The 12,004-nt window shown below is 42.8% G+C and overlaps 1 protein-coding gene across 1 annotated transcript; it reads left to right on the top strand.

The window, feature by feature from the left end:
• Positions 1-2,064: 2,064 nt before the first annotated feature.
• WNT8B (Wnt family member 8B) lies at positions 2,065-11,603 on the top strand. The gene is made up of 7 exons (XM_075258108.1): positions 2,065-2,078; positions 2,768-2,801; positions 3,833-3,971; positions 4,466-4,681; positions 7,896-8,021; positions 9,034-9,176; positions 11,037-11,603. The coding sequence occupies exons 1-7, from the start codon at positions 2,065-2,067 to the stop codon at positions 11,601-11,603; spliced, it is 1,239 nt and encodes a 412-aa protein (XP_075114209.1).
• The last annotated feature ends 401 nt before the right edge of the window (positions 11,604-12,004 follow it).

The raw sequence follows: 12,004 nt of genomic DNA, 5'->3' as shown, positions 1-12,004 counted from the left end.
GAGCTTTTGGGTAGTTTTGGTAGCGTTTGCTAAGCCAAGTCTCTGAATGATTTTCCCATTGAAGACATTAGAACCACAATGTAATGTGATATATTTCTATCAAAAACCTGTTAATTTACTGACGTAAGGAAAGATATACAATTTGACATATTGGATACATTCCTATATCCTGTTTGGTCATCTCTGCAGAATACTTACAGCTCAAATATAGTCACCTCTGGCGATATTGAAAGCCATCTTAATAGGCTATACACATTACATAACTCCCCTATTTATTTCAAAAGGGAATACCCCAATACCTCACTCCTTTGGCAGTGAACAAAATGTTGGACATGCTGACATTTTTTAGTGATCCCCATACACCTTAGAGTCTTTCCTTTCCCAACAACATGGATTAGTTTGGCAGAGTTTCCTCTAACATGGCCATTGGTTGAAATTAAAGTACTAAACTTTCAGGACAACTTTTGCTTTCTTGGGTTGCATTCACACGGAGTAACGTGCAGTGTGAGATTTTGAGCGCTGTATACGCTCCCATTGATTTCAATGGGAGTTAGTCTCGTATACGCCGCGTTATTTTGCGGCCGCAAAATCAGGGCTGCAAAATAACGCAGCGTATATGATCCAGGCTCCCATTGAAATCAATGGGAGCGTATACGGCGTTCAAAATCTCACACGGCGTATACATGCCAGGTCACACGGCACATTACTCCGTATGAATACACCCTTGCAATAATTTTTTTTTTAAAATGTAGATTGTGAGCCCCATATACAGGGAGAACATACAAACTCCTTGCAGATGTTGTTCCTGGCGGGATTCGAACCCAGAGCTCCAGAACTCCAGTGCTGCAAGGCTGCAGTGCTAACCACTGAGCCACCGTGTTGCCCCCTTTCATGCAGTATTTGGGTCATTGATACATTTCGTAATATATTTTACTAACAAATTTTGTCTCCTTCCTGCATCTCTTTATTCTTTCCCTTGTTTCTGTATTGAGTGCTGTTCCTGAATGTTACAGTCTATGGAGTAGGGGGCTGTGACTGAGGGTGGGGGAGGGTCAATTCAAACAGTTATGTCTCGGGTATTATAAAACATATAAACTTGCTTTTGGTGTCATATGAAAGAGGAGATTCTCTTTGCAATGCTAGCTACATTATTTCCGGAGATATCACTGGTTAATAACACGGTTGGGATTAGGATATGCAGCTGCACAATATCTAATTTTCTCTACATTTTACATAGCCCCCTACTTTAAGCCTGTGCTCCATACACAGTAACATTTAGTGAGAGGCAGGAACAGATCTCAATACAGAAGCAAAGGAAAGAATAAAGAAATACAGGATTTCACACAAAGGAGACAAAATATGTTAATAAAATATATTACAAAATGTATTAATGACACAAAAAATTGTCCAAAAAATTAATTACGCTTTAGGGAGCATTCACACAGCGTAACGTCCCGCGAGATTTGGCACGTGTACGCCGCGTGACCCTTTGCCTGCCGTACACGCTCCCATTCATTTCAATGGGAGCGGGGAGCGTATGCGCCGCGCTAGTTTGCGGCCGTGCATTTATTCACGGCCGCAAACTAGCGCGGCGCATACACTCCCCGCTCCCATTGAAATGAATGGGAGCGTGTACGGCACGCAAAGGGTCACGCGGCGTACACGTGCCAAATCTCGCGGGACGTTACGCCGTGTGAATGCTCCCTTAAAGTAATTTCAGGATCATTTCCTTGTTGCAATTTGAAATTTTTTATCACCTTAAAAGTGTTTCCAGCCAGACGAAAATTGATAGAGTCGTCTTAAAATGGGTTAAAAAAAATTATAATTAAAAACACTATACTCACCTCACCAATCCACAGTTGTTTCAGTGCCGCCCAGATCCCGGCTGGTCTCCATTTCTGGGTTTTATTTCTACATACAAGAAATGGAGTTCACCAAATTTCTGGTTGAGGCGGACGCTGCCATATCTAATGAAGGCATAAAAGGGCAAGATTTGAGATCATGTACGGCATCATTGTCTTTCCCCCATGCTGTCTGACTGAGCAGACATTATAGGGATGAAGGATGGTGGAGGTTCGGTGAGAAGTATACATTCTTTTGTTTTTAACCCTATCGACACCATTGTTTTCATAATTAAATCATCCAGATATCTTTTTTTATATCATCCATTGATAAACCCAATATCATGTGACTGCTACTAAAAGAAAAATCATCAGAGTCTCCCTTTAAATATCAAAAAGCCAAGTAATCTACAAAATAGGTTTAACATAATAAAAATTGGATTTTTTTCCCTGGATTGTCTAAACGTTTATGTGGAAATTGTCCATTTTTACAGAAGAACTGGGAGGGGGCTTTGATAAATTAAGGTCACCCAGTAGTTGTTAATAGTATCTGCAGGAAGAAGAGAAAGATCTCCTATTTACACAGCAACCCATGTTAGAAAAAAAAAAGAGGTCATACTGTGATCATATGACTTGTAGAAGAAAGCCAAAGACACCGAGTAGACATTGATTACTATTGAAAGGATGGCCTTACAAGTAATAAGATTAGTCAAAGAAAAATCAGTGTCCCTTTAAATATTAACAAACGACGTCATCCACACGACATATGTAAAATAGGAAACATTTCCCTTTAAGTCTGAATATATTACACACAGATCTATCCATTCAAAATTATACAAGTGAATAAAAAAAAATTCCTGGCATCATCTGAATGGCGAAGCCGGGGTTTGTTTCTTTCAATTAATGGTTTGCTCTGACTCTTGCAGGTCAGTGAACAATTTTCTGATGACCGGCCCCAAGGTAAGAGACATTCCTTTGATCTACATGTAGACTTTGTAAAATGATTTCTGGCCTGTGCAAGATCTCATTTGTATTCAGCAGTCGGGTTGTGGCTTTGTCTTGTGTAGTGACTTCTAGGGTGCAGTACTGAATGTAGTGTATTGTAGCCTGTGCATTTACTATAATTGCTGCGATAACCAAAAACTAGATTAATGGAGGGCCCAAAAAGCAACTTCATCAACATATATACATGATAAAAAATATATGTGGGAGAGAATTTTAGGGACTAAATTCACAAAATTGCCAGGATATGCGCTCTCGGAGAAGTAGGACACGATACGCTCGTAGTACAACGTAGGACTTTTATTGGTATGGATAACGCGTTTCAGCGCTTTATTAAACACTACACAGACGTACCCCTTCATCAGATCCAAAGTACTAGCCGATCTTGAGATTTCAGGATCGTTTTTAAAATCCGATTTTCGATCATTTTCCAGCCGATCCTGAAATTTGCCCGATCGACGATTGGGATCCAATTTTTCCCGATCCCGATCATTCAACCCTAGTTACTTTATGTTCATGGAGTAGGGTTAAGCTAATCTTGAGATTTCAGGATCGTTTTTAAAATCTGATTCTAAATCATTTTCCAGCTGATCTCGATTGCAAAATTTGCTCGATCGGAATCCGATGTTTCTTGATCGCTCAATCTTGATCTGATGTTTCCCGATTGCTCAACCCTAGCCAGTTTTCTCAGTGTAGAGACTCTCAGAGAGTGCATATCTTGACAATTTTGGGAATTTATTCCCTAAAATTCTCTCCGATTCCACACGACTCCAGATTTATCTAGTAGGCGCTAGCCAGTGGTCGCTGCCTATGTCCACACTCGTACATTCAAGTGCTTTCTGATATAAGAAATTCGTGACCCAGTTTCAATTTGGAGGAGCAGCCGTGTTGGTTGCTCACCTACCGCTTTTATGTGGCAGAGGGTCCTTTGAGGCCCCCTCATGTTTTCAGGCCTCCTGATATCACCACTTGATTTCCATTTCTTACAGGCATACCTTATCTACTCAAGTAGTGTGGCAGCTGGGGCACAAAGTGGGATTGAAGAGTGTAAATACCAGTTTGCTTGGGATCGGTGGAATTGTCCGGAGAGGACACTGCAGCTTTCCAGTCATAGTGGACTACGTAGTGGTAAGAAGCTTTCAAGCTTACCAATTGTAACACCTCAGAATTATCCCTTCTTGGCTAGTCTTCTACACAAATTTTTCTACAAAATACTTTTAGATTTTATAAAATTGCCTTTGACTTTGGACATTTTGGTTGCAGCTTTGGTGACAAATCTAGTTGATGAGCCATAGTTGGCCATAACAACTTGGAAGTAATCTTAAAAGGTGCTTGAAGGTCATGCATTGAATGAACTTTTAGTTTTTCGGAACCTGGAGAGCAATTTCTTGGATTCGGCAATCCTGACTGGGCTGTTGGTCAGTTTTAGTGTTTTTTTTTCTTTTCCTGGTGTTGGAATCCTCTCTCATCTAGAGATCAACTGGACTTTTTTCCAACTTCACGGATAACTTTTTTGTACTCTCGAAATATATCAAGTCTTCATTAGTAACATTCAAAGTAGGTTCAGCATAAAGTGACTGAAGTTTCAAGACCCTCAATTTCCCAAGTATCCTCTTTTCCAGACTGGAATCCTCATTCTACTGGACCTTCTACCACAGGCAGCAGTAACTATGAATCTGGATCTTCTTCTCCAGTCTGGAGCACTCATTTCAACAGGATCCTCTTCTCCAGACTGGAATCTCAATACAACCGGACTCTCTTATCTCGTCTCCAGATTCCATTCCCACCGAATTATCCACCATCTGGAGGCTCTCTTTCAGCAGGATTCATTTCCCCAGGTTAGAGATTTCATATTCTTTCATAGGACCATTTTGTTAACACATTTTATTGGTTTTTATACCATAGGGCCATTTTGTCAACTTGTGATTCCCCCACGCCGCTTTGGGCAGTTCTTATGTGATAAAAATCTTTGACTCTCAGCTGAGCATTTCATTCTAGTTTTCAGAAACAGAAATTTGTGCAAGACACCAATATGTATTAGGACAAATACAGCTAATACTAACAGGCAGATCAGTCCAAACACGAATGTCTTTACATTATCGACTATCACTTCTTTTTATTCACTTCTTACCAATTTATCGGTAGAGGGGGAACGTACAAGTCAAGTCTTCTTAGATTACTCAAACCATCTTTAAAAATTTTTAAGAAAGAAAATTATATCATGATCAGAAATGGTCTGGAAAACTAGTTTTCATTATTAAGGAGGTGTAATGTTCTCGGGCTAGCGGAAGGGCCATGTCATTGTCCTTGTCGAAGAACCGCAGCATTTCTAGTAAACTCAAGAAGATACAAAGTCTATCCTGGAAAAATTCCTACACAGTCCTGTTGTATCCAGCTGCAGAGAAAGAAGTCAGTGTTAAACTGGATCTGCCTCTACATCTACAACTGTTTTTGATGCAAACATGAAATTTCAACATGAAAGTTTTTTTTTTAAATTACGTCCTGCCTGATGACTTCTATAGGACTACAGTACTCAAGGAAACAAAGTGGAGTCCCATTAGACCCACTGACTTACCTCCGGGGCCTCTCCACCAGACACCTTGGGAAGACATCGTCCCTGCTCTTCCTCTTTCTTTGTACAGCTGCCAAAACCCTTATAGCAAGAAATTAGAGGAAGGGGTCTCAGACTTGCTCGCTAGGATGAGAGCTATTCGTACTCGAATATCTGACGGCGATCCTCAATAGCACTATGGAGACATCCCAGTCCATCTGGTCGCATTGGGATACGTATTGTAAACTCCAGGGCTTCTAGGTTACTGACCGATTGTTATTTTTCCCCTCCTTGTCTCCCCCTCTTGTTTTCTTCTCTTTACATTTTGTGTGCTCATTTTGCATTCTTATTGCTGCATTTTATTATCGTCTTTTGCCATTTGTTGAGATGTTTGTAAAAACTGGGTGTATGAAAAAAATATTACAAATTTTTTGAATTTCATACGGTGATAGATTTTAGCACAGTATGGATAAGGTGTAATACTAAAAATCTTATCAACATCCCTTTTACATAAGAACTCCAGAAATGTTTTTTTTTTTTTAATGTTTAAATTATAAATTAATTGAAAATTATTTATTAATTCAAAAAATTATATACGTTAAATGAATACTGTACGCAGAAAAATACCACCTCCATTGTTTGCCAATCCGTAGCATTTTCTGCAGGATTAAGAAGCAAAGTCTTGTACAAGGGTTCATCTGAGTTAGGCCCCACGTTGCGGAAACACAGCTTTTGCTATTGCAGATTTTGTTGCATTTATTTTTAGCCAAGTCCAGGAGTGGGCTGAGCCAAAATGTAGAAATATATATCACACCATACCTCGTCATTCTTAGCTTCGGCTCAAACATTTCAACAATACAAACCCCCTTGTTCACATCTGCGTTGGTACTTCGTCCGGCGGAGTCCACATGGGGAGCCCCCGTATGGAATACCAAAAGCAATTGCAAGTGCTGTGCAGTAAAAGCACACGGATCCCCATTGACTATAATGGAGTCCGCGTGCTTGCTGCGCGCTGCCTGCACGAACCATGCGGACAGGAAAGTAGATTGTGAACAAGTTTCATGTCCGCATGTTCTGTGCGGAGATCTGGTGGAAAGCACACGGACCCCATTATAGTCTATGGGGTCTGTGTGTTTTTACTGCACAGTGCTTGCAATTGTGTTTAGTATTCCGTTCGGGGGGTCCCCATGCGCACTCCCCCGAACGGAATACCAATGCAGATGTGAACGAGAGGTAAAGCTGAGTTTCCGCAACGTGGGGCCTTAATCTCCAGATCATCATCTTCAGGTGGAGTCTGGCTGACTGGGTGGGTCTTAGAAAACTACTGCTACTTGTCTTAAGGGCTAGCACATGAGGAGGGGACCGTGGCTGTGCTCCTGAAGCACATGTAGATTTCTTTTTATATTTTATATGTTTTAGTTTGAACTGTAAGGGTGGCTTCACACGTGGCAGGTATAGTTGCAGAAAACCTGTAACTGAAAAATAATTTCCTTTCATCCGAATGGGGCTTGCAGGAGTTCAGGTGTTATGCCTGGTTCACATCTGCGTGGAGATCCTACATGGAAGATTTTGTGCCTGCAGAAAAAAAATGGACACCAGGCAGAGAGGCTGAAAATGCTCACGGGTGGTCAAATGAATGGGTCTTTAAGACGGCCGCTCACAAGCAGTCTGCTGTCCGGTTTCCCCGGGGTTTACCACGGACACCCCAAGGCGGACAGCAGTGTGAACGCCGAATAAGGATTCCAGATGGACAGCGAGCAGTTTTGTTTTAACATTGAGGTCTAAGGAAAACTGACTACATACTGACAGCAATCAGCTTGTGTCTGTTTTGTACATGCTCAGAATGAAGAAGGGGGAAGAAAAAGAAAAACTGGTCAAAAACGGATTACATACTGAGGGCGGGTTCACACCTGCGCCCGGTCTCCGCTTTGCAGGTTTCCATCTTCTGACTGAGAAACTGGACAGCAGATGGAAACCGGCAGGCAGTTTTCGAACCCATTTATTTGAATGGGTTTGCAAAGTGTCCACCCGTGAGCGTCTTCTGGTCTCTGCGGCGAAACCATTTTTTTTTTTAACCGAACACAAAGTCAGACATGCATGACTGTGTCCGGTTAAAAAAAAAAAAAAAAAAAAAAACGGTTTCGCCGCAGAGACCAGAAGATGCTCACTGCATGTCGGGTTTCCGTCTCCTGTCGGCAGAAGACGAAAACCCATAAAGCGGAGGTCGGGCGCTGGTGTGAACCCGCCCTGACACAGTTTTCATCTGGACAGTTTGAAATCAGTTTTTGAAGATGTTAAATACCGATTTCAAACGGATTTGCTAAATGCAGATGTGAACCGGGCCTTAGCTGTTAAAGCAACCCCTGGAGCAGAATTTTAAGTCACAGATTTTCTGCAACAAAATCTGCTCATCTGAATACACCCCAACATTCAGGTGTACTATTATGGATAATAACAATAAAAAATAAAACTCTAAATCTGATCTTCTGTTTTTGTTGCAGCAAATCGAGAAACTGCCTTTGTGCATGCTATCAGCTCTGCCGGTGTCATGTACACTTTGACACGGAACTGCAGCCTCGGAGACTTTGATAACTGTGGTTGTGATGATTCCAGAAATGGACAACTGGGTAAGACAGAAAAATAATCATATGACTGATAGTTTAAAGCATTCTAGATCTTTTGAACTAAAGAATGATTTACATAAACAAGGGATTATTTATCCTATATTCCTTCCTTTTTTCCCTATCAGTATGTCTTTGGAGTGTGGGAAGAACTCCACGCAAACACGGGGAGAACATACAAGCTCCTTGCAGATGATGTCCTTGGAAGGCTTTGAACCCAGGACTCCAGCACTGCAAGGCTGCTGTGTAGGGTTAAGCAATCGGGATCGGAAAAGATCGGATCCCGTTCAGCGATCGGGTAAATTTCACGATCACGATCGGGTTTCGATCCTGCCTAAAAAAGATTGGGAACGGCATTTCGATCCTGATCGCTCAACCCTAGCAGCCTGCACTTAACCGCTGCTGTTCTCCGTCCTCTCCTCTCTAATTCACACGTCGGCAGAGCGCCATGCGCCCCCACCTCCCTAGGCTAGTGTTACTGATGCTGGGAGTAGGCGGGGCTTGTTGTGGCTTAGGAGAGTGTGGGCGGGTACAGGGCGGGGAGACATGAGTGATTAATTAGGGAGGCAGGGGCGCGTACGGCGCTCTGCCGGTGTGTGAATGAGAGAGGAGAGAAACGGATAGAGAACAATGGCCGGAGCTCCGGGGAGCAGCGTACACACCTGGAGGGGAGGCGGCAGCGGTTCTGTGCAGGTAACCGGGGGGCAGGGGGACTAAGTAGCCGGCGGATTGTTTAATCACTACACAGTGTGTAGTGAATAGGATTGTTTTTAAAATCCGGTTTTCGATCATTAAAAAAATCCCATTGACTTGCATTAGGATCGGAATGGGGATCGAGTTCAGATGGAAAATGATCGGAAATCAGATTTAAAAACGATCCTGAAATCTCAAGATCGGCTCAACCCCACTGCCGTGCTAACCACTGAGCCACCATGTTGCCCGTATGCATACATATATATGTTGTAACCCAGATGAATATATTACTTATTGGCTTTTTTTTTTTTGCTTTACTTTACAGGAGGACAAGGATGGCTGTGGGGAGGCTGCAGTGATAATGTAGGATTCGGAGAAGCTATTTCTAAACAGTTTGTGGACGCGTTAGAGACGGGACAAGATGCTAGAGCAGCCATGAATCTCCATAACAATGAGGCAGGAAGGAAGGTACCATTATAAAAGTAATCATTAGTAATATACTAAACAGTACGAAAAACCAAGCGCATATCATTAGGAAGACTAAAGGAAATCTGTCATTGAATACGTCAATAATACCAGACAGGTGGAGACTACAAGTGTAAAGATATCCATGCCACCAGTTATAACTGAAAAAATTAAGATTTTATAAAAAATTTCTTAACACATGCATAAATACCGTTCCCAAAACCGCTCAACCAATAAAAACACAATAATAGATAAAACACATATTTAAGGTGGTTTCACGAGGCCCGTCTGTCTCAAAAACAGCTCCAAAAACTCCGGAAAATTATATTGATTTCAATGAGAATCTTGTCGATTATTTTATTAGAGGCTTTTATTTCAGCTAGCTGAAGAAACAAAATGTCCTTGACCTTCCTCTCATTGAAATCAATGGGACACATCATAAAAATAATGCTCATTATAACATGGCTTAAAAACCGAACAGCTTTGCGGCGTGAGGCCGATTTTTTAAGTTTGACAAAAAAAAAAAGCAGTGTGAACACACCCTAAAAGGGCTATGCACAAGGCTGCGCACAAGTCTACGTAAAAACCATTTGCAAAAAAAAGCAGATGATACGGTTCGCTAAATTATATGCTGCAACATCTTAAAAGGAGCTCCCCAGGTTGTCTGCAAGTACTTATTTCCTCCAGGAATTTTAGGTGGCGAACCCAGGGGTTTCCAGCTAGCTCTGACCCCAGCCCCTAGGTTATTCCACTTCCTCCCTTCTCTCCCATGTTCATAGGATTTGTTATATGGGAACTAGAGGTGAACAGGTGGAGAATAGGGGGAGTGTCTCAGGGGCTGGGGTCTGCTTTCAATCATGTAACTCAGACATAAAACCAACCAGTAGCGTAACTAGGAATGGCGGGGCCCTGTGGCGAACTTTTGACATGCCCCCCCCCAACCGACATCGAAGACCTCAACCCACCGACCTCCCCCCCCCCCCCGCATTCCTGCGCACTCTATTATGATCCATAGTGGCCCCTGCACACAGTATTATGCCCCATAGTGGCCCCTGGACACAGTATTATGCCCCATAGTCCCATAGTGGTCCCTGCACACAGTATTATGCCCCATTGTGGCCCCAGCACACAGTATTATGCCCTATAGTGGCCCCTGCAGATACTATTATGCCCCATAGTGGCCCCTGCACACCATATTATGTCCAATAGTGGCCCCTGCACACAGTATTATGCCCCATAATGAAGACCGAGGGGGATACAAACATAAAAAACAGTGTCACTTACCTATCCCTCGCTTCACTGTAGTCCTCGGTGGTGTCGGCCATCTTCAATGACGTCAGGACGTCACATGACACGGGATGCAGGTCCCGGTCAAGTGATGTCAGGGACATCACACAACTAGGCCCAATGCCTGTATGGAGAGCGGAGAGGTAAGTGTTTTTTATGTTCCCTTACCTCTCCTGGGCATCCGAACATTATACTCGGGGTGGTCTGAAAAGACCCCCCCCCCAGTATAATAATAGTGTTTCTGGGGCCCGTGGCATCACTTACCGATCCCGGCCCCTGCCAGGATCAGTAAGTAAATAGGGCCCATTACTGGCTGGAGTTACTCCAGTCAGTAAAGGCCTATTAAGAAAAAAAACCCACTGCAGTGGTAGCGGCTGTCGCCGGGCCCCTAATGTTCCGGGCCTTGTGGCAGCTGCTACCCTGGTAGTCATGCCACTGGAACCAGCAAAGAACCCTTGGAATTCACAGACTCCTTGAAGAACTCCTTTAAAGACCATGAGATTTTCTACTCCATTAAGGGTCAAAAAAGGACCGCAAAAACATTATTGTTTACATGTATTTCTCTGTTCTGTGCAGGCCGTGAAAACCAAAATGAAGAGAACATGTAAGTGTCATGGAGTTTCTGGAAGTTGCACAACCCAAACTTGCTGGCTTCAGCTACCTGAATTTAGAGAAGTGGGCTGCTACTTAAAGGAAAAATATCACAAGGCTCTAAAGGTGGATCTGCTGCAGGGAGCTGGTAACAGTGCGGCCAGCAGGGGTGCCATAGCCGAAACCTTCAGTTCTATTTCCAAAAAAGAGCTTGTTCACCTGGAAGATTCCCCAGATTACTGCCTGGAAAACAAAACTCTGGGTCTTCTGGGGACAATGGGCAGAGAATGTCTTAAAAGAGGCAAGACACTCAACAAATGGGAGAAGAGAAGTTGCAAGCGCCTGTGCGGAGACTGTGGCCTGGCGGTGGAGGAGAGAAGAGCAGATATGGTCTCGAGTTGTAACTGCAAGTTCCACTGGTGCTGTGCTGTCAAATGTGAGCAATGCCGAAAAAGCGTAACCAAATACTTCTGCGTCAAGAAGGAGAAGCGAGAAAGGAGTGGAGGCGGTATTACACGCAAGAAAGAAACTAAGCTAAAAAAAAAGTTTTAGATTCTCACTAACTGGTCTATAACTTTTATATAAAAACTTAGCTGGAATGAAGAATGGATCTGGTCACCCGGTGACACAATATGACGATATAATGTCCAGCAACAATTACTAACTGGTCTAATACTATGAAAGCATGCAAGATTTTGAGCAGTAATACATCCAGCACAATGCATGCTTTAGAAAAAATATCTACAATCTTCATCTGTCTTACTCATAAAGCTCTTAAATTTCTTCCTTAAAGAGGACCTTTCCCATCCTCATCGATGTGTGATATTATATACCGCTAGAAAGCAGTGTGCTGAATTGACGCTCTCAGTATGCGCCCAGTGTTGGAGATATTGGTGCCATTAGTTTCGGCACAGATATCTCCCCACTGTCAGAAGGACTGGCCTTACAGCCTA

This window comes from Leptodactylus fuscus, chromosome 10 (genome assembly GCF_031893055.1).
Source record: "Leptodactylus fuscus isolate aLepFus1 chromosome 10, aLepFus1.hap2, whole genome shotgun sequence".
NCBI lineage: Eukaryota > Metazoa > Chordata > Amphibia > Anura > Leptodactylidae > Leptodactylus > Leptodactylus fuscus.
The sequence above is the reverse complement of the archived record's forward strand: the minus strand, read 5'-3'. Positions and strand labels throughout refer to the sequence as shown.